The following is a 21,159-nucleotide window of genomic DNA, read 5'->3' on the forward strand; positions in this document are numbered from 1 at the left end:
AAAACTTAACATTCAGAAAACTAAGATCATGGCATCTGGCCCCATCACTTCATGGCAAATAGATGGAGAAACAGTGGAAACAGTGGCAGACTTTATGTTTGGGGGGCTCCAAAATCACTGCAGATGGTGACTGCAGCCATGAAATTAAAAGACGCTTACTCCTTGAAGAAAAGTTATGACCAACCTAGACAGCATATTAAAAAGCAGAGACATTACTTTGCCAACAAAGGTCCATCTCGTTAAGGCTATGGTTTTTCCAGTAGTCATGTATGTATGTATGTGAGAGTTGGACTATAAAGAAAGCTGAGCGCCGAAGAATTGCTGCTTTTGAACTGTGGTGTTGGAGAAGACTCTTGAGAGTCCCTTGGACTGAAAGGATCCAACCAGTCCATCCTAAAGGAAATCAGTCCTGAATGTTCTTTGGAAGGACTGATGTTGAAGCTGAAACTCCAATACCTGATGCGAATAGCTGACTCATTTGAAAGACCCTGATGCTGGGAAAGATTGAAGGCAGGAGGAGAAGGGGACGACAGAGGTGAGATGGTTGGATGGCATCACCGACTCAATGGACATGAGTTTGAGAAGATTCTGGGAGTTGGTGAAGGACAGGGAGGCCTGGCGTGCTGCAGTCCATGGGGTCACAAGGACTCGGACACGACTGAGCGACTGAACTGAGCTGAATCGAACTGATAGAGAAATTGAGGCTAAGCCAGTTAAGTCCAGGGTTTGAAAGGCTGAGGCTGAAAAAGAGAACTTAATCACCATTCCCCATGCTAACACATTTTCTCCAACTTTTGGATCTCAAGACCCCTTTAGACTCCTAAAAAATTACTAATGACCCCCCATATCTTTTATGTGTGCTATATTTAGTACATCAGAAATTAAAACTGAGAACTTAAAAAAAATTATTTCATTTAAACATTAATGCATATTAACGTTGCTGTTGTTCAGTCACTCAGTTAATATAAAATATTAACATTACTAACACATTTTATAAGTGAAAAAAACCTTTATTTTTCAAAACAAAAAAGCTTTAGTGAGAAGAGTGGCAGATCTCCTTAATAACTCGCTTAATAGAAAACCTCTGTATTTTCACATCTGCTTTGTTCAATGTGTTACAAATATGTATCATGTAGCCGTGGAAAATTCCACTGTACACTGGTGAAACAGTAGAAAAGACAAATAACTTCTTAGGATCACTATGAAAATTGTTTTGCCTTCGTAAGCACACTCCCCCTCCGTCCTTGGATATTTTGGCAGGCACTGCTGTACTGAATGGACTTCCCTGGTGGCTCAAACGGTAAAGAGTCTGCCTGCAATGCGGGAGACCTGGGTTCAACCCCTGGGTTGGGAAGATTCCCTGGAGAAGGCAACAGCTATCCTCTCCAGAAACGAGTCGTGCGCGGGCGCTTTTCAATGCCTTTGTGGCAGGCCTCTGGGGAAGAAGTAACCATTGTCGCTCTTCAGTGGCTAAGCTGTGTCCCTCTCTTTGGACTCTTTGCGGCCCCATGGGCTGCAGCACGCCAGGCTTCCCTGTATTTCATTATCCCTCAGTTTGTCCTTTGTGTTGATGATGCCTCCCAACCATTTCATCCTTCGTCGCTCCATTCCCCTGCTCCCTCAGTCTTTCCCTGCAGCTGGGTCTGGTAACCACTGTTCTGCACTAATGTCAGGCTTTGGTTATCCACGGCCTGGGCCTTGCCAAGGACCCAGGCCAGAGGAGAACATCTCCCTCACCTGCGCCAAACCCTAACCTGCAAGCTCTGCCCGGGTTGAGGCTCAACCTTGGACTACAACTCCCGGCAGAACTTGCGGCAAGGGGGCGTGTCTTCACAGCCCCGAGAAGCGAGGGTGGCCCGAGCCGAGTGACGGAAGAAGGGGGCGTGCCGGTCTCGGGGCCTGCACGGAGCCGGAATTGGAGGAACCGAGAAGAGGGGGCGTACCCAGTGGTGTGTGAACCAATGGCGTGCGACCAGACGGGCGGGGCGTGGCGTGGCGGATCTGAGGGCTGAGTGGGGCTTACTGAGCCCGGGAACGCCGGTGCAGGGGGTGGGAGCGCGTAGTCCTGTGGCCCCCGCGGTTGGGCGCTGGCGATGGCGGCGCGATGGAGCAGCGAGAACGTGGTGGTGGAATTCCGCGACTCCCAGGTGAGCTACGGGGCCAGTGGGGCCTTCCGAGCATGCGCCCTTCCTGGTTCCCCTCCCCCACGCGGCCGTGTCTGTCTCGGGGTCGTCGGGGCGACCCCCAGCCCGGCTGGGGAGGTGGGCAAGAGAGTGGCCAGGAGCTGTCAGACCCGAGCGGGCGAGGGGAGCTTGGATGACCGTTGCGGGTGGTTGGGGCTGCCATTGGCGGGGTTTCGGGGTTCCCTTCCTGGATACAGGGAATGGGGTCTGCCTGGGGACACCTAAGTGCCGAGATTGCGGGTTTGTGAGCGCTGAGCGGAGGCTTCCCAGGACCAGAGTGGTGAGCGGGGGGGTGTTTGCAGCCCCCGCGCCTGGTGATTTTGGGCTTGTCACAGAACTTCTCTGAGCCTCAGATGCATGGATTTCCCTGCCTCACGGGACTTTGGAGTGGATTCGATTAAAAAAAAAAACAACCCCAAACTGCATGCAAAGTGCCTGTTTCAGCGTCTAAGCGTCTAAGTATTCACTGATTCTAGAATAGTGGAAAATATCGTACAGCGAATAGGAGTATGCACTGCATGTATTAACGCGGGTTCGAATCCCGCCTCAGCTCTTAGCCAGTTCTCACCCTCTGCTCATGTTTTCTTACCTGTAAGAGGTACGAATCGTGCTTACCTCATAGGGCTGGTTTGAGAATTTTCTGAGGTCGTACATTTAGAATGTGGCACAGTGCTGGACACATGGTGAACCTAAAGGAAAGCTCCTACTTACTAGAAATTTTTTACCAGCTTTCTATATCATTTCTTCCATATGCTGGGCTTTGTGCTAAGTGATTTATCTACATTTTGCTTTAATAATGCATGAAAAATCATGCAAGGTTAGTAGATTTAACTCCTTTATTTTTCCCTTTGGGGAAGCTGTTCCTCATTTGGCTGATTCCAAGTGACTTGGCCATGGCCTCTCATTATGTGATCCCACTGGGATTTGAGCACAGTCATCTGGCCCCAGGGCCTTGTTGGGCCCATTACACTACCCTGCTTCATACTGTGTGAGTCTATCATACAGTCACACCGAGAGAAATATCATGCCCACCCCCCACCCCACCCCACCCCCGCCCCGCCCCAGCACCTAGGACAGTGTCTTGGTGTTTCTCTTCGTTCATCACATACTTATTTATTGAATACCTTCTCTGTGCCTGGCTTTCATGCACTCACTTGTTCAATAAAGGTTTACTGAACTTTTGCCACGTGCACGCTGTGCCAGGCACTGTCTTGGTGCCAAGGTGATCTTTACTGAAGGGATTTATGATAAGGGGATGATGTGGTTCCTTCTTTCTAAAACCCACTCCTCCTTTTGCCATGAAGATGAAGAAGTGGAGAACCTCCCACCAGTTTGCTCTGTGGTGCCCTTGATACACAGCAAACGTGGGGAATTTGAGCAACCGCATTTGGATTAAAGGATCCTAAAAGCACTTTGCACTGTCAGCATGATGTCTCTGGAAGGAAGGAAGGTGCCAGACTCCCAGGGAAAAAGAACCGTATTCCTGTTACCCTTCTTATTAATTGCTTTCACTGGGGACCGAGTCATGTGTCCTACCTCTGAGCCTGCTAATTTGGAAGCTACTAATCTGCAAACCCTTTAATTTTCACAGAAACCCAGGTAGTCTCACCCCTACTTCTCTGCAGAGATGTAATTGGAAAGACCTGCAGAGAGGGTGCTGACACAGATATTAGGATGCTATGAAGTTGTATAGAATAATTAAACCTAAACAGCAGTTGTCTTAGAGAACAAAGTAAATTGAGTAATCTAACTGCCTTGTAGGAGTTTCTGTTTTTCTGTCTGATTTTTCTGTTCATTTGGAAGGGTATGTCTTAGTGTGAATTAGCATGGTTTTGTGATTGATTTTGGTGGCCTTTGGGAGGGATAGGGACCTACTGGGACCCATTTTATTAACTGTTTAATGTAGAAAGAAAAAGTTAACTCTTCGTATCGCCTTTCTGCAGAGCAGAACAAGAAACTTTTCCAAACACCCCACCACTTTAAAAAATCATTAACAAGATTTAAAGCTCTTAAGGACTTTGCTGGTGGTCCAGAGGTTAAGAGTCTGCCTTATAATTCAGGGGACATGGGTTCAATCCCTGGTCTGGGAACTGGGATCCCACATGTCATGGGGCAACTAAATCTGCCTGCCGCAACCCAGAGCAAGTGGAGAGCCAGCATGCGGCAACTAAGACTCGATGCAGCCAAATAAATAATTAATTTTAAAAAATGGAAAGCTTAGATTTTTCAGAGAAAAACCAGTAGTCTGAAAGATGAAACTCTTTTTTACATTTTATTTGTGTTGTTTACTTTATAAAACATATGTTGCTTTCACCGATTACTAGTGAGGAACCTGTGCCGCTTGGCATCCACTCTGAAGTAGGCGCTAGAATCAATGCGATCCATGAAGGCTTAGTGATAGTTTGGTAGAGCAACACTATCCACTAGAACTTTCTGAGTTGATGGACATGTGGCTCTTCAACAATTTAAATGGGTCTAGTGTCACAGAGTAGAGAAGGAAATGGCAACCCACTCCAGTACTCTTGCCTGGAGAATCCCAGGGGGATACTATGGGGTCACACAGAGTCGGACACAACTGACAAAACTTAGCAGCAGCAGCAGCAGCAGTGTGACAGAGATACCATATTTTAAAATTTAATTAGATTTTAATTAATTGCCATTAAATAGCCACTTGTGGCTAGTGGCTCTGGTATGGGAAGGTGCAGTTCAGGGAACTAGGAAGATGGAGATTAGTTTCTACTCTCAAAGAGGGGGAGTTGGTGGACTGTGCAGGTAAGGATCTCTTAATTCAACGGTTAAGTACAAAAATACCAAAGAGCATGACTTTTGTGATGAAGATAAGAAGGGTGGACTCATAGCAGCTGTCTCCTTAATATCTCCACTTGGGCATTTGCAAAGTACTCAAACTTTCCCTGCACCCCAGCTTCTTGCCACCTTCCAGTCCACCCTCCATACAAAGTGATTTAAGAGAAGTACAGGTTTATTAAGGTACACTTAATGTTCAGTAAAAATTCACCCTTTTGAACTTCCCTGGTGTTGTAGTGGATAAGAATCTGCCTGCTGATGCAGGGGATGTGGTTCAGTCGCTGGTCCCTGAAGATTCCACGTGCCTTGGAGCAACTAAGCCTGTGCGCTGCAACAACTGAAGCCAGTGTGCCCTAGGGCCTGTGCTTTGCAACAAGAGAAGCCACTGCAATGAGAAGCCCTAGCACCTAAACTAGAGAAAGCCTGTGCAAAGCAACGAAGACCCAGCAGCATCTTAAAAAAAAAAAAAATTCTTTGTCTATGGTGTTTTGTTATAGCAGCTTGAATGGACTGATAATCAGAGAACAAAACAAGCAAAACATCCCTACCCACATCATGCTTTCATCTCTACATCTGATTTTCACTTATCTAATGTGTATCAAATCGCCTATTATTTGGGGGTTTAATTTGTATTTCCCTGATTACAGTGAAGATGAATATCTTTTCACATTTTTTTTCCTATCAAATGCTTGTTTATGTCTTATACCCCTTTTTAAAAATTGAGTTGTCTCTTTCTCATAGATTGAATGTAAAATTTTTTCTGAATTCTAATCCTCTATTTAGTTACGTAAGTTGCAAATATGTTCTTCCAGGTTGTGGCTTGCCTTTTCATTGTTCTAATGGTATTTTTTTAGATGGACAGAAGTTTAAGCTTAGCGCAATTGAATTTATGGATTGTACCTTTTCAGTCTTCTTAAGAAAAATCCATATCCTAGGTTCGTACAGATTTTCTTCATAATTTTTCATTTTTTTTCTTTTCTTGCTACTTCGAAATTGAGGATGCATCTCAGGAGAAAGCTTGCTCTCTGCTGCCCCTGGTGGTTGATGACTTATTAGTCTCAACATTACTATAACTGTTCTAGACAGATGAAGACTGAGGACTGGTTTTTGCTGTAAAAAAAACCAAAAAACAGTTCAGCAAATCCTTTAGCTAAGGAGAAAATTATGAATAGTTTATAGTCCATACATTTCTGTCGAGCAATCCAGCTTTGATCCCTGCCTTTTCTAGATTTACTTTTTGAGACCTAGAGGAATGGAGGGAAGTGGCAGGGCTAGTTTTGGTGGAAGTGACTATATGATGTGATTGCTGCAGGTTGTTTTCTAGAAAACTTGATAGAAAACTGCAGTGGATAAGAGTCTGCCTGCCAGTGCAGGGGACACGGGTTCGATCCCTGGTCTGGGAAGATTCCACATGCAACTAAGCCTGTGTGCAACAACTATTGAGCCTGTGCTCCAGAGCCTGCAAGTCACAACTGCTGAGCCTGTGTGTGACGACTGAAGCGCGTGTGCCCTGGAGCCTGTGCTCTGTAGCGAGAGAAGCTACCACCGTAAAACTGAGCACCGCAGCTGAGAGGAGTCCCCGCTCACCGCAACTAGAGAAAGCCCGCACGCAGCAGTGAAGACCGAGCCCAGCCATAAATAAATATTTTTAAAATGCTGTGAGGGAAGAGAGAAGAGCATAGTAGAGCAGAGAGGGTTTGGAGCTGGAGACTCGGCATTGGGATCCGGGTTATACCACTTATTTGCCGTGTGATCTTAGGCAACTTATTTCCTTCCTAGGCTTCAATTTCTTCATTAAACTATGGTAACAGTACCTACCTGTGTCCAGGATTCCCCAGACCAGTCCCAAGTTTCAGTGGGAGGACTCAACACTTGTATCTGCAGTTATGATTTATCAGAGCGAAAGACACAAAGCAACATCTCAGGGAAGAGGAGTGAAGCCTGGAGGAAACTGGGCATGAGCTTTTGAGTCATCTTCCCGTGGGCTCACTCAGGACATGCTTAACTCCTTCAGCATCGAATTGTAACATCCATGAACTGATGTCTACCAGGGCAGGTCCCTTGGGACACAGTGGCCAAGGTTCTTCTTTGGAGCTGGTCACGTAGGGGCCCTCTGGCTAGCACAGACCAAAATTCTGCATTCCCTGAAGCGCAGCAGTGGCCCTGCATAAACCATGTTGTTTGTATGTACAGTTTAGACACAGTGAGCTCCTCTTATCAATTAGGGATATGGGGCTCCCCCCACAACCCCGCCGCCTCAGGTCCGAGATAGCAGTCAGGAGTCAGCCTTGTAAGCCAGCCTTTGTAAGGTTAGCAGTCTCATGCCTGCTGGTAACTCTTCTCCAACTACCGAGTTCCTTGTGGATTAAATGAGATAATGTACACAGAGTCCTTAGCAGGGGCCAGTGTCCATTAAATGCTTGATGCATGTTTATTACAATGGTGATATTAGAAAACTTGGCCTGAGGGAGCAGCAAACTTGGCCAGACTCATAGGACTGAGAGGGCCTTTGGGAATCATCTCATCTCTCCTCTTATTTTACAAATGAGGAACCTGTGACTCAGAAAGTTTAGGTGATTTGTCTTGTGAAACCAGTTTGTACCATTTGAGTTTGTGGGGAAGTGAGGATGTTCTCATTTTAAAGGGAGAGACTTCACTTCAACAACCTAAGTATCCTACAACAAATGAAGGGTTAGAGAATTTGTGGTACATTTATATAAGGGAATATTACTCAACCATAAAAAGGAATGCAGTTGGGTCATGTGTAGAGACTTGGATGGACCTAGAGTCTCATACAGCGTGAAGTAAGTTAGAGAAAAACGAACATTTTATATTAATGCATATATGTGGAATCTTGAAAAATGGTACAGATACATCTACATTGAGGGCAGGAATAGAGACACAGATGTTGAGTGGACATGGGAACGTAGGGGAAGGGGAGGGTGGGGTGAATTAGGAGATTATAAATTAACTTATGTACACTAATGGGTAAAATAGATAGCTAGTGGGAACTGCTATAAAGCACAAGGAGCTCAGCTTAGTGCTTTGTGATGACTTAGATGGGTGGGATGGGGGTGGTGGTGGGAGGAAGTCCAAGAGGGAGAAGATATATATGTATGTTGCTGCTGCTAAGTCGCTTCAGTCGTGTCCGACCCTGTGCGACCCCATGGACAGCAGCCCACCAGGCTCCTCTGTCCACAGAATTCTCCAGGCAAGAATACTGGAGTGGGTTGCCATTTCCTTCTCCCATATATGTATGTATATATGTGTACATATATCCGGGGCTTCCCAGATGTCTCATTGGGTAAAGAATCTGCCTGCAGTGCAGGAGACTCGAGTTCCATTGGTGGTTTGAGAAGATCCCCTGCAGGAGGGCATGGCAGCCCACTCCAGTACTCTTGCCTGGAGAATCCCATGGACAGAGGAGCCTGGCGGGCTACCGTCCATAAAGTTGCAAAGAGTCGGACACGGCTGAAGCGACTTAGCCCACACGCACGTACGTAATAGCTGATTCACTTCGTTGTGCAGTGGCGGCTAACACGATACAACATTGTGAAGCAATTGTACTCCAGTAAGAAATAATAAATAAAGAGGGAGACTTCCCAAGAAAGGCTCATTGTGCTGAGTGTGTAAGCAGACCTCTGACAGATAACCTCTCGTGAGCCTTAGGCAAGAGTGGTTTGAAACCAGGCTTGGCAGCAGTGTCTGTTCTAATTTAAAGCGATTGGATCTTGTCATGTTAAATGCTTTGATCCTTTTCTATCAGTGGGTTTCAGTTTGTGGAATTATTCTGTGGAGTTTGGTAATGCATACATTACAGTCTGTGCTCAGGCACGTGACATCCTGATCTTAGGGGAACTGACCTAGCTCTGATTTGCATTGACTGCATGTTTCCACTTTGTATCATTTAGAAGGATGGCAGGCAAAGCATTTCTGTTTTTTGGACAGCTCTTTCTAATTCTGCTGGGGTCTAAAGAGGAAGAGCTGATTTCTTTCCTAGATCCTTCAAAGAAACCAACCCTAGCTTTTGTTCTGCAGATAGCACAGGCCTCTAGGGAGGCTTTCCTTTGCATCGAATCAAGGCAGAAAGATAATCCTATGAATCTGTGTTACAGATTCTTCCCAGAGATCAACTTTCTAACAGAACCTTGTGTTTGTACCCAAATTTAACTGTAAACCCAAAGTGGATGTGTAATGCAATTCATCTCCAAATTCAGTGTCATTTGACTATTATAAAGTCTCATACCTGTTATTTTTTAAAAGATGAAAGTGTTTTACCATAGCATTTTTGGGGTAACAGTTTTATTGAAATATTTTTCACATATCATACAATTTACCTGTTTAAAATGTATACAATTCAGTGGGTTCTAGTATATTCACAAAGTGTGTAACTCTGACCACCGTAATTAAAAAAAATTTTTTTTGACCACAGTAATTTTTAGAACATTTTTGTCACCCCAAGAAGAAACCCTGTACCCTTTAGCCACCAGCCCCCTAGTACCCTGATACCCCAGCTCTAGGCAGCAGCTACTAATCTAATTTCTGTTTGTATAGATTTGCCTATTCTGAGGATTTCATGCAAATGGAATTATACAATATACGGCCTTTGTGACATGCCATTGTATAGATATACCAGATTTTATTTGTCCATTTGTCAGTTGTTGGACATTGGGATTGTTTCCACTTTTTGGCTATTATGAATAATGCTGCCATGAACATTTATGTACAAGTTTTTGTGTAGCATAAGCTTTTATAAGACCTGTATTGTCTATAGTAGCTAGCATTTCTGGAGTGTATACCATGGACCAGGCATTGTGCTAGCAAATTGATTTTTACCTTCAAGAAATTGCAGTGTAATGGTAGAGACCCATCAGTAAGCAGATAATTATTGTAAAGCATGATAAGTGCTGTATAGGGACTTCTCGGCAGTCCAGTGGTTAGGACTCCCTGCTTCCACTGCAGGGGGCGCGGGTTCGATCCCTGGTCAGGGAACTAAGGTCCCACATGACAAGTGGCACAGCCCAAAGGAAAAACAAAGAGTAAATGCCATATAAAGGGAAGCCTTGGGTACTGTGAGCGCATCGGCGGGGCACTGAATGAGTGCAAGCGGGGAGGGTTCGGAGTAAATTAAAAGAGCCAGAACAGGAAGGAATGAGCCAGGTGGAGACTGGAGAGGAGGGTCTTCAAGGCAGAGGAAGCGGCTGGTGTGAGGCCAAAGAGGAGAGAGTGCTTGCCTGAGTTTGAGGACCTGGAAGGAATTCTTCTGAAGAATTAGCTTTGTCCTCCTGTCAGCCACTCATACATAGGAATTCCCTGGAGTGGATGGCTGGAGTGTTGGGATGGGGTTGGGAGGGAGAGGCGTGAGATGGGCTGAAGGAGGAGCAGAAGAGCGGTCTGCAGTGACCTTTAATGTCATGCCCAGGCTGTGAGTGGAGTGGAAAGAGAAGAGGCTTGGAAGCGGGCCTTGAGAAGATAGGAGGGCTTTTTATTGTAAAATATGACACATAAATAATGTGAGCATGTAGGCTCATTTAGAGGAATAAAAATCTCTACCATTTAAACATTTTCATATACTTTTTCCCAGTGTTATTCAGGCTAAGTAGCCGATTTAAATTTTAGTTCATAATAGGGAGTGAAATGTCACTTTCCCTCTGTAAGTAAAGTGCAAGCCTTTACTCACGGGGTGGGCTTTACAGCAAGCCCTGTTCACAGGCCGGTGGGAGTTCTCTCTCCATTTCGGGGCTCCCTTCCTCTCCTGCAGCCAAGAGCCCCGTGGCTCCTCACCCCCTGATGTCCAGAGAACTGACAGTGCTGAGGCCTTGCGGGGGACTCCTGTCCTGGATAAACACCGCCTTTTACTCCCATCCGTTTGTTTCACATCCTGTCTCCATTTGGAGACTGCTCCCCTTTGGAGCAGCCTAGCATAACCCTAGCATAACCCTCCTTCATGTGCGCCTGCAAACATAATGTTGGCCTCTTTTTTGTGGGGGTGGGTAGGGGTAGGGAAGTATAAGTTAGGTGTGGGGTGTTTTTTTTTTGTTTTACTTCTTAAAAAATAACTTACTGTGACGAGGAGATATGGTGAGTTATGATATTCTAATTGTAGGCTGGGTGCCTGCATTTTTCTGTGCCACCCTTTAATGCTTCTAGAATATTCCATTGTATCGATATCTGTAATTTACTTATAGATAACATGAATCCAACAACTCTGGGTATAAAAGTTTTGCTGTATTTTGAATAAATTCTGGAGGTGGAATTACTGAGTCAGAGGACATGACTTTGTTGGGTTTGTTTTTGGTATTATTACCGAATCATCCTTTATTATCTCTGTATCACAAACTTAGCAGCTTGAAGTGGCACCCGTTTATTAGCCTACAGTACTGTAAGTCACAAAGAGTTGGACATGACTGAGCTCACGTGTGTGTGCATGCATGCGCGTGCACGCGCACACACACACACATTCTTTCTCTCTCTGTAGGTCAGAAGTCCAGGCTGCTTTCTCTGTTTGGTGTCTCATAGGCTGAAACCCAGGCATCACTTTACTGTGTCTTCATCTCGGGGCTCCGTTGACTTAGGGAAGAATCTTCTAACAAGCTCATCCAGGTGGTTGGAAGAATTCAGTTCCTGGGGGTTATGGGACTGAGGCCCCTGTTTTTAGCCAGTTGTTATTTAGGGACCTCTTTCGGTTTCTGCCGTGTGGTCTGTCCATCTTCATAGCTGGCAACAGAGTCTTCTCCATGTTGAATCCCTCACCCTCCAAATCTCTAACTTCCTCTGGCTCTGACCTCTGGACCTGCCTTTAAAGGGCTGATGTGGAGGTCTCTTTGTCTCTGTCCGCTCCTCCAATAACCATCCCAGATGGAAACTATGTACTCACTAAACCGTATCACCTTACCCCCAGCCCCCTAGTCCCTGGCAACCTCTGTTGTACTCTCTGTATCTGTGACTTGACCTTTACCTAGTCTGGACACCTCATAAAAGTGGAACTATGCAGTGCCTACCCTTTTTTTTCTGACTTACTTCACATAGTGTAATGTTTTCAAGGTTCACTCACGCTGTAGCGCGGGTGCCATTGTGTGTGTGTACCATGCTCTGTTTGTTCATGCATCAGCTGGTTGGCGTTTGGGTTGTTGGGGTTGTTTCAGGCCTCTTTATCTTAGGGTGAACTGATGTGGGACCTTAATACACCTCAAAGTACATTCACTAGATTAGTACCTAGACTAACGGGGAGAATGTGTGTGAATAGCAAGGACCCGGAATCTTGGAGCCACCTTAGGATTCTTGCTACCACACACCCTCTAGAAAGATGGTACTGCTCCTGGTTGCAGATACCATCTTGCCCTCTTTCATATCCTTAGTGTATAAGTTGTCCAGAAGAGTTTTGGAAATGGCATTTCATTTCAGAGCCTGTCTTTGCAGCTGGGCTTTTCTCTACTCACGACTCCAGTGAAATGAAGAATGCGTAATAATCCCCTTCTCAGCCTCCCGTGAAAACAATCTGACATCTTGTCCCTAATATGACAAGTTTCTTGGGGGTATATGAGTGATAAACCCATTAAGAAGACCAATGAAAGTGAGGAAGAGAATTTCTGTTTACCATTTGTGATTTCTGAGTGTAGCAGGATGTATAAAATGCATTCTCTCTGGACTATCTCTTGGAAAGAGCTTAGAGCACTTAATAAGCAAACAACAGCACAGACTGTTTCATATAATGCCCTGGGAATGCAACAGGACTTGAATTTGTCCAAATAAGAGAATTTAGGGCTGTAACTGCCATGAGTAAAATTATTCTGGTGCTCTAGCCTGCATGCAAATCTCCTTGATTCAGTGGATTTTTGGAAATTGGACATCGGCTCCTGAAAAGATGGTGCTCTCTAGAAGTTGGGAGACTTGGGAAATGGAAACCAGTAAAATGTGCTGGAAATCTTAGATTAAATAGGAACTGAGCATCTCAAGGATATGACTGTAGAGTCAGCGGAAGTGATGTTTGAAAATATTCAGTTGCCATTTAGCTTGGAGAAGTCCATGCCTTTTGGAAAGGCGTGGAGTGTGTGTGTGTGTGTGTGTGTGTGTGTGTGTGTGTGTGTAAGGAGCTCTTAGTAGCTCACTTTGCTCTGAGCTAGTTGGATTCTCCGACAATTCCAGGTTGTTTCCTCAATTTAGACTCTACCCGCTTGCTTGTGTGTACCCCTGGTGGAACAGATCGCAGCTGCCCTGTTGTGGAAGATGAATGTGAGATTTGGATGAGAACTAGAAGGGGGTTAAAGAGTCCACTGTAGGGAACTGCCTGGGCCATGGGAAGAGGAAGACCCGCAGGTGCCTACCTGGCTGTCCTCCCCCACCTGAGCTGGTCTTGCCGGCAGGACTGAACGCCTCTTCTCTCTCCCAGGCGACCGCCATGTCCGTGGACTGCGTGGGGCAGCATGCAGTGCTCTCCGGGTGAGTGAGCTGGCGGAGTTCGTCTGCCACGGTTTCCGGGAGTAAGTTGCAAACCCAGAGGCTTCTGGGAAATTGGACAGCGCTTCTTTCATGTAAGGATTACAGTTATTGGGTTTAGTTCCACTCTCCTCGTGACCTCAGAGGTCGTCACGGGGATTATTTGCGTCTCTGCCCTAACACGTGAGCAATAAAATTGCTTTGAGATGTTAGTTCGTCACTGGCAGTTTGGTCTTGAAATCGCCATTTTCTGTTTAACACGTGGACTCTTCAGAAGGATGCTGTCTGGTACAATCTAACAGGTAGTTGGTTCCTCGGTTTGAGAGGATCTGGGTTCCATTGATTATGAGCGCCCCGATGTTTATTCAGTTGGCCTCCTTGGACTTCAGTTTGCTGTTAAAGGAATTGGGTTTCATCATGAAGAAATTGAGTTATGTAATCTCTGTAGTGTCTGCTGGTTCAAAATTAAGATTCTGGCAAATGAAGTCCATCCCTGCATTTGCCAACCACCCTAACATTGTACCAGTGTGATAACATTTAATGGTCAGGGTCCCCCTTTCCGTTTCATGTTGCTCTAGATTGCTACCTCTCAAATTCAGCTATATTTTCATTAATTTGTGGTTTGTGGAGCCATTTATAAAATGAAGTGTTTTCTATTCATTAATTTATTTTGAAATCATGTTTTAATTTACTTTTAAATAAAACCATTGCAAACATTAAGTAACTCAAAAGGATGTATCATGGAAAGTAAGTTTCCCTTTTCCCTTTTAACCCCTCTCTCCAGATACCACTTTCTTGTACTACACTGGATGCATAGATGAAGAAAATTTGCTGTCTCTTTCTCCCCTTCCTTGATCACTTTTTTAAAAAAGAGCTTTATTGAGATATAATTCACATACCATACAGTTCACCCATTTCAGTGTACAATTCAGTGGTTTTGGTGTATATTATTAATTTCTGAATCAGTTATTTAAAATTTTTTATTGAAAATTTATTTTTTATTTTTTGGCTGTGCCGTGCAGCATGTGGGATCTTAGTTCCCTGACCAGGGGTTGAACCCGCACCCCCAGCTTTGAAAGCACAGAGTCTTAACCACTGGACCACTAGAGAAGTCGCTCCTAATCAGTTTTTAAACCGTTTTTTCCCCTTGTTAATGAATGAAATGCCTATACATGTTAAAAAAGTCAAGTAGCATTCAGTTCAGTTCAGTTCAGTCGCTCAGTCGTGTCCGACTCTTTGCGACCCCATGAATTGCAGCACGCCAGGCCTCCCTGTCCCTCACCAACTCCCAGAGTTTACTCAAACTCATGCCCATCGAGTCAGTGATGCCATCCAGCCATCTCATCCTCTGTCATCCCCTTCTCCTCCTGCCCCCAATCCCTCCCAGCATCAGGGTCTTTTCCAATGAGTCAACTCTTCGCATGAGGTGGCCAAAGTATTGGAGTTTCAGCTTCAGCATCAGTCCTTCCAATGAACACCCAGGACTGATTTCTTTTAGGATGGACTGGTTGGATCTCCTTGCAGTCCACGGGACTCTCAAGAGTCTTCTCCAACACCACAGTTCAAAAGCATCAATTGTTCGGCGCTCAGCTTTCCTCACAGTCCAACTCTCACATCCATACATGACCACTGAAAGTTTATATTGTCAGCAGAATCCCACCTCACCCTTTCCCCACCTCGATCTCTCTCCCCAGAGGCAACCACTTGAGGCTTTTGTTTTTAATTTGAAAAATAATTTATTTCACACTGTATTGATAATATATGAAAGTCTATTTCAACCTAATTTTTAAAATAGCTAAAGATTTAAATAGACATTTTATGAAAGAAAAAGTATTAATGGCCAACAAGTACATAAAAGATGATGAATATCTCTAGTCACTGGGAATAATGAGGTTCCACTATACATCCGCTGAAATGTCTAAGATTTGAAAGTCTGAAAATGTTAATGCTGGCAAGCCCATTGACAAAAGTGGAGTGTTAATGTCCCCTACTATTACTGTATTATTGTTGATCTCTCTTTTTACATCTGTTAATATCTTCTTTATGTATTTAGGTGCTCCCATATTCAGTGCATGTATACTTAAAATTGTTACACCTTGTTGGGTTGATCCCTTTACCACTGTGTAATGTCCTCTGTCCACTTGAGACTCTTTGTAGCTTTTTGTTTTTTTGGATTGCCTCCAGTTTTCCAAGTAGTGTACTACATATTGGAGAAGGAGATGGCAACCCACTCCTGTATTCTTGCCTGGAGAATTCCATGGACAGAGGAGCCTGGCGAGTTACAGTCCATGGGGTCACAAAGAGTCGGACATAATTAAGCAGCTAATACACATATACTACATATACTGCTCTGTCTTGATTTATCCATCATCAATGTTCAAATTGACTTCTTATAATAGAAGATGAGTACTGAGTATTTTTATTTAGTCTGTGAGTCCCTTACATACACACCTGGCTTTCCCCCTCCTTGCAGTATAGTCATATAACCATTGTTGTATTCATTCGTATTTGGGGTTCTTTTTGTCAGTATTATTGTCAAGAGGTCCTATGCTATTTTGATTCTGGACTCTGTATGTGACCTATTTTTTCTCTTTGGAGAAATCCTATCTTTATCCCTAGTGTTATCTTTACCTCTTGTGTGTGTGAAATTTTCACCATGTCTGATTGGGTATGTCTTTTTTCATTCATTTTGCTGGGTACTTAGAGGGACCCACCTCCCCTTTCTGACATTACTACCTGCTTTATCTAAACAAAAAGAAAAATAGCATATACTTGGCAATATGTGGCCATATTAACTGGAGAAGGAAATGGCAGCCCACTCCAGTATTCTTGCCTGGAAAACCCCATGGACAGAGGAGCCTCGTGGGCTGCAGTTCTGAGGGTCGCAAAGAGCCGGACACGACTGACAACTAAACAAGCGCAGCAGCCGTATTAAAAGCCCGTGAGACACTCTCAGGCGCTGGAATGACTGTATCTTAAACGTCAGACTTCTTAGTATTGACTGCTGGGGATGTTGTCGTTCGCAGCATTCTAGGAGAAAACGGGATTGTGTAACTGGACATCATGCAGGTGTTTCTGTTTTGGTGTTGTTAGACATGTATACATCCATGTTGTTTTTCAACATGATCTTAAAGTTCACCATTTCATTTTCTTATATTGAACTTTAAAATATGTATACTAAGGTATAGCCTTAAGTGTACAGCTAGAATAAATTTACAAATATATGCACTCATGTGATCACCAGAGTAAAATACAGAATAATTTTTAGTAACATGGAGGGCCCTTTCAGTCTGGAAATGTGTCTTTTAGTTTGGAGAAAATTTCCTGCATTCCTTAATAATTTTCCCCATTCTTTCTGGAGCTCCTCTTAGGGCTTGTTGGCTATCCTGTATGGATTCTCTTCTGATCTTTTGGTCTTTTTATTTTGCATTTTGAGAGTTTATTTGTTTATTTTTTTGGCCACACCATACAGCATGTGAGATCTTAGTTCCCCAACCAGTGATTCGAACCCCTGTCCCTTGCATGGGAAGTGCAGAGTCTTAACCACTGGACCACAAGCAAAGTCCCGCATTCTCGGAGTTTTTTGTCAAGTTTAACTTCCAACCCTTCTATCAGATTTAAAAATTTCAACTGTTCTTTTAATTTCTCGGAGCTCTTGTTCTCTGTTCTTTACCTTGCCTCCTTTTATGTCTCTGAGACTGTTAAGTGTAGGCTTTCTTCTTCCCTCTGCGCTGCCTGTTTCCTTTTTTTATCCTTTTGGTTTTTCTGGTCTCTCTCTCCAGTTTCCTGCTGTGACTGATGCTCATGGGCTCTGTGTTAATTTTAAAGAGTCAGTGCAGTCTCTGGTTAGTGTGTGATGGTGGAGTTCACTGTAGGGAAAGCAGTTGGAAACCTGGCCCTTTTGTTGGAGAGCGCCAACAAAAGGTGTCTGGACGTGCTCGGTTCACGTACTGTTGAAGCCCAGCTTGAAGGACTTTGAGCATTACCTTGTTGGCATGTGAGAAGAGCACAATTGTGCAGTAGTTTGAGCTTTCTTTGGCATTGCCCTTCTTTGGGATTGAAATGAGAACTGACCTTTTCCAGTCCTGTGGCCACTGCTGAGTTTTCTAAATTTGCTGGCATATTGAGTGCAGCACTTTAACACCATCATCTTTAAGGATTTTAAATAGCTCAGCTGGACATCATCTTCAGGGCTTCGTTTTGTTGTTTGTTTGCTTTTGTTCTTTCTTGGGCTGGTCATTTCCCCGTCACCATCACTGGCTGGAGACTGAAAGCCGCATGTGGTGAGCGCTGAACAGGGAAGGAGGCCCGAGGATCCCACCCCCGCTTCCTGCCCTGTTCTGGGCGCAGCACCTCACGCCCACCCCTCCCGTCCCAGCCCCGGCTCCTCTGAAGTAGTTTCTCTCCCCCTCCAGCCCCTGCCAGCCTGGATTCCGCAGTGTGAATCACCTCGCCCTGCAGGCCCTTGGGTGCTGGCTGCCTTTCCTCTAGATCACTTACCATTTTTCTGCCTGCTTTCCATTTTTCCCTCTCTCATTTTTTGTGTCTTTCTGGATTTCTGTCTTTTATATTTTCACCCTTACTCTAGTGGATCTTTAGTGGGGGAATGAAGACAACCAGTATGTTCAGTCAGGCATGTTTATCTGGAAGTACCCAGATATTCTGCTATTCTGCATTTCCCCGTGCTGTCTCTGGGTTCTCCTGTTGATACCCGCATCATTTGTATAGTGTCGGGCCTTTGCCCTGTTTTTGTTCTAATGAGAAGATGCTGGCCTGCCTGCCATACGATCAGGTGATTCCTTAGGAAGAGGTCAGAGGTTCTAGGCCTTTGTTCTGTACCAGCTTTCTCAGAAGCCCCACAGACTCTCTGAATTTTTGTCTTAACCTGTGCTTTCCTTCTCTCTTAACCTATCCCTCCTAGGGCTCCTGCTAGAGTTCAATCTGCCACTTTTACTTTGCAATTCCTGTCTCTTCTGAGCAGGGACAATTCATCTTTGTCTTCATTGTCAAGCCCACCTGTCCTCGCTGATACCCTGGACACCCAGAGCACTCCCCAGCAATGAGCTGCTGATGGCTGCTGAGATCCACCCACCAAGGATTTTTTCCTTGGAGGGAAAATAGGTGAACAAAGGACGTCCCCGTTTTCAGATCCTTCTTTTTGATTGGCACTGTGAACATTATTGGCACTTAATATGATTATTGTTTTCATCATTCTTTTATTTTTTGGTTGCTCTTCCCCCTTCCAATAGTGTTAATTTAGTTCCTGTCACCAGGTCGTCAACTTGCATGGGAATCTGAGGTTTTCTACAGAATGTTTGGCTAAGTGATAAGCGATGTGTTTGGTTTTACCCACACTTACTGAATGCAAAGCACTGTGCCTAACGGCGAGGGAATATGAAGGTATTCAAGACGTGGTCCATACCCCAAAACGTTCAGCTGCTTTGGGACAAGAGCCTTTACAAGAGGAGTTCTGCTGTGGAGATAGGTGCTGTAGTCGAAATGCAGACTGCGTAGTGAGGGTCTTGTGGAATCAGCTATGATCCTAGGTGGGGGAATGGGAACGCCTGAGGAGCTGAATCTGGTGGAGGAGGTCAGGATTCCGGGGATACAGGAGGGAGGACCATCTCTAGAGGCAGACCTTGCAGGGGTACAGCAGCCACGAGTTACTCTGGTCACTTGTATGCCTTTCAGAGTCAATAAACATCATGTGCATCTGGGGATTTTTTTTGCGCACTGTATGTCATTCCAAATGTGCTTTTCCATCTTCATGCAAATGCTGTTCTGTTGTTAAAATGTTGATGTTGTTTTCCTAGCCGCCGATTCCTATACATCGTCAATCTAGATGCCCCCTTCGAAGGTCACCGGAAGATCTCACGCCAGAGCAAGTGGGACATTGGAGCTGTGCAGTGGAATCCTCATGACAGCTTCGCGCACTATTTTGCAGCCTCGGTGAGCTCATTTAACGAGTACTGGAAAAGGCTTTTAAATGTGAGATCTGGGCTGGTAGGTCTGTGTTCTAGTAGAGAAGAGAATGCAGTCCTCCTTTCTCAAATGGGAAAGAGGTGTGCATGCTTCTTAAAGGAAGATGGAAGCAAATTACAGATTTAAGTTATATATGAAAAGAATCCGGGGACCCATCAGTGTCTCTAAGGATCGAATCCAGATTTGGAAGGGCAAGCAGCTAGATACCTCCATGGCTGTTAATGATAAGAACCTGTTTTCATTTCAGGAGTGTAACTAGCCAGGGATTCAGAAAGACCTTCTAAGGAGGGACCTGGTGAGCTTGTCTGGGGGGGATTGTTGTTGCTTTCAGAGCGATCAGAAGATTCCAGGTACCTTTCCACTCAAAGGAAGGGATCCTTTTCTTGACTAGGATTCGTTAGATTTGTTTAACCCCCTGAAATTTTACGTACCTATTTATATGTGAATTTTTCCAGGGAAAAGATGCATACATTTTATTAGATTTTCCAAGGGATTCCAGACTCAAAAAAGACCTGGGCTTAGATAATTTCTAGTATCCCTGGCCAGATTTTTATCAGGATTTGTTCTCCTAGGACAATTAGAGATCTAAACCTCTGGCTTCTTTTGCACTGGGCAGGGAGGGCAGTATTTGAAGGAGTCCTCATCCTCCAGGGAATGTGACCATTCGCTGTGCTGTCTGGGTCTGTTCTTCAGGAATGACAGTCTGTGAGAGGAAAGCATCTTACAAAAGAAAGAAGAGCAGTGTTGTCAGCTTTAGAAGGAACAAAAAGCTGCTCTTCCCTGTTGTTTCCAAAATAGAATCCGACTGACTGTCTTTAACGAGGGACAACGACTAGATTGGCACTGGCTCCAGGGACTGTTGAGGGTCAGGCTGGACCATTCTTCATGGCAGGGTCTGTCTTGGGCTTTGCAGGAAACCAGTAGCATCCCTGGCCCCTCCCCCACTAGATCTCAGTAGCATCCCCCCACCCCCATCGCGACAACCACAAATGTGTCTGGACATTGTCAGGTGTCCCCTGGGAAGCAAGATCTCTCCTGATTGGGGACCACAGATTTAGGCTGAGCCCTTAGTAGTCGACCCAAGTGGACTAACACTGCTTGTGTTTAGGAGGGGCAAGACAGAGCCTTGTTGATTTTTTTCAGACAGTCACTTAAGTGAATAGTTCAGTGTCCTTCACTGCATTCACTGTGTTATGTAGTCACCACCTCTATCTGATTCCCAAACATTTCCAATGCTCCACAGGAAACCCCACCACGAGTAAGCAGTTATTCCCTCCACCCACAGCCCCTGGTGACCTCTCTGTGTTCTGTCTCTGCGTTTAGCTCTTCTGGGCATTCTATATAGATGCAGTTAAACGATACATGACCTTTTGTGTCTGGCTTCTTTGTCCATGTTGTAGCATGTATCAAGACTTCTTTCCTTTTTTGTGGCTGAATAATATTCCTTCATATGGATACATCATGTATTGTCTGTTCATCCACCAGTGGACCTTTGATCTGGCTGTAAGCAGTAGTGTTGATAAGCACATGTGTGTGCGTGTACTTTTTTGAGTATTCATCTTCACTTCTTTTGGTATATTCCTAGGAGTGATGGGAGGGCCACTTGGTAAGTCTGTGTTTACTTTTTGTGGAACCATCAATCTGTTTTCTACAATGGCTGGACCGTTTTGCAGTCCTGTCAGCACTGCACAAGGATTCCAGTTTCTCCAGAGCCTCACCAAAATGTGTTATTTCCTGTTTTTGTAATTTAAAA

General features: G+C 44.7%; 1 protein-coding gene across 3 annotated transcripts in view; it reads left to right on the top strand.

Annotated features, from left to right (window-relative positions):
* The first annotated feature begins 1,992 nt into the window (after nucleotides 1-1,992).
* Nucleotides 1,993-21,159, top strand: part of WDR59 (WD repeat domain 59) — a 77,271-nt gene continuing 58,104 nt past the window's right edge. For all 3 annotated transcript variants that reach the window (XR_006263390.1, XM_043436339.1, XM_043436340.1), the window contains exons 1-3: nucleotides 1,993-2,147; nucleotides 13,378-13,427; nucleotides 19,238-19,373. Coding sequence is in view for 2 of the 3 variants with exons in the window: in XM_043436339.1 (XP_043292274.1) it covers nucleotides 2,094-2,147; nucleotides 13,378-13,427; nucleotides 19,238-19,373 (240 nt within the window). In the remaining variant the exon portion in view is untranslated. The remainder of the gene's footprint in view (nucleotides 2,148-13,377; nucleotides 13,428-19,237; nucleotides 19,374-21,159) is intronic.

Source organism: Cervus canadensis, chromosome 18, assembly GCF_019320065.1.
Source record: "Cervus canadensis isolate Bull #8, Minnesota chromosome 18, ASM1932006v1, whole genome shotgun sequence".
NCBI lineage: Eukaryota > Metazoa > Chordata > Mammalia > Artiodactyla > Cervidae > Cervus > Cervus canadensis.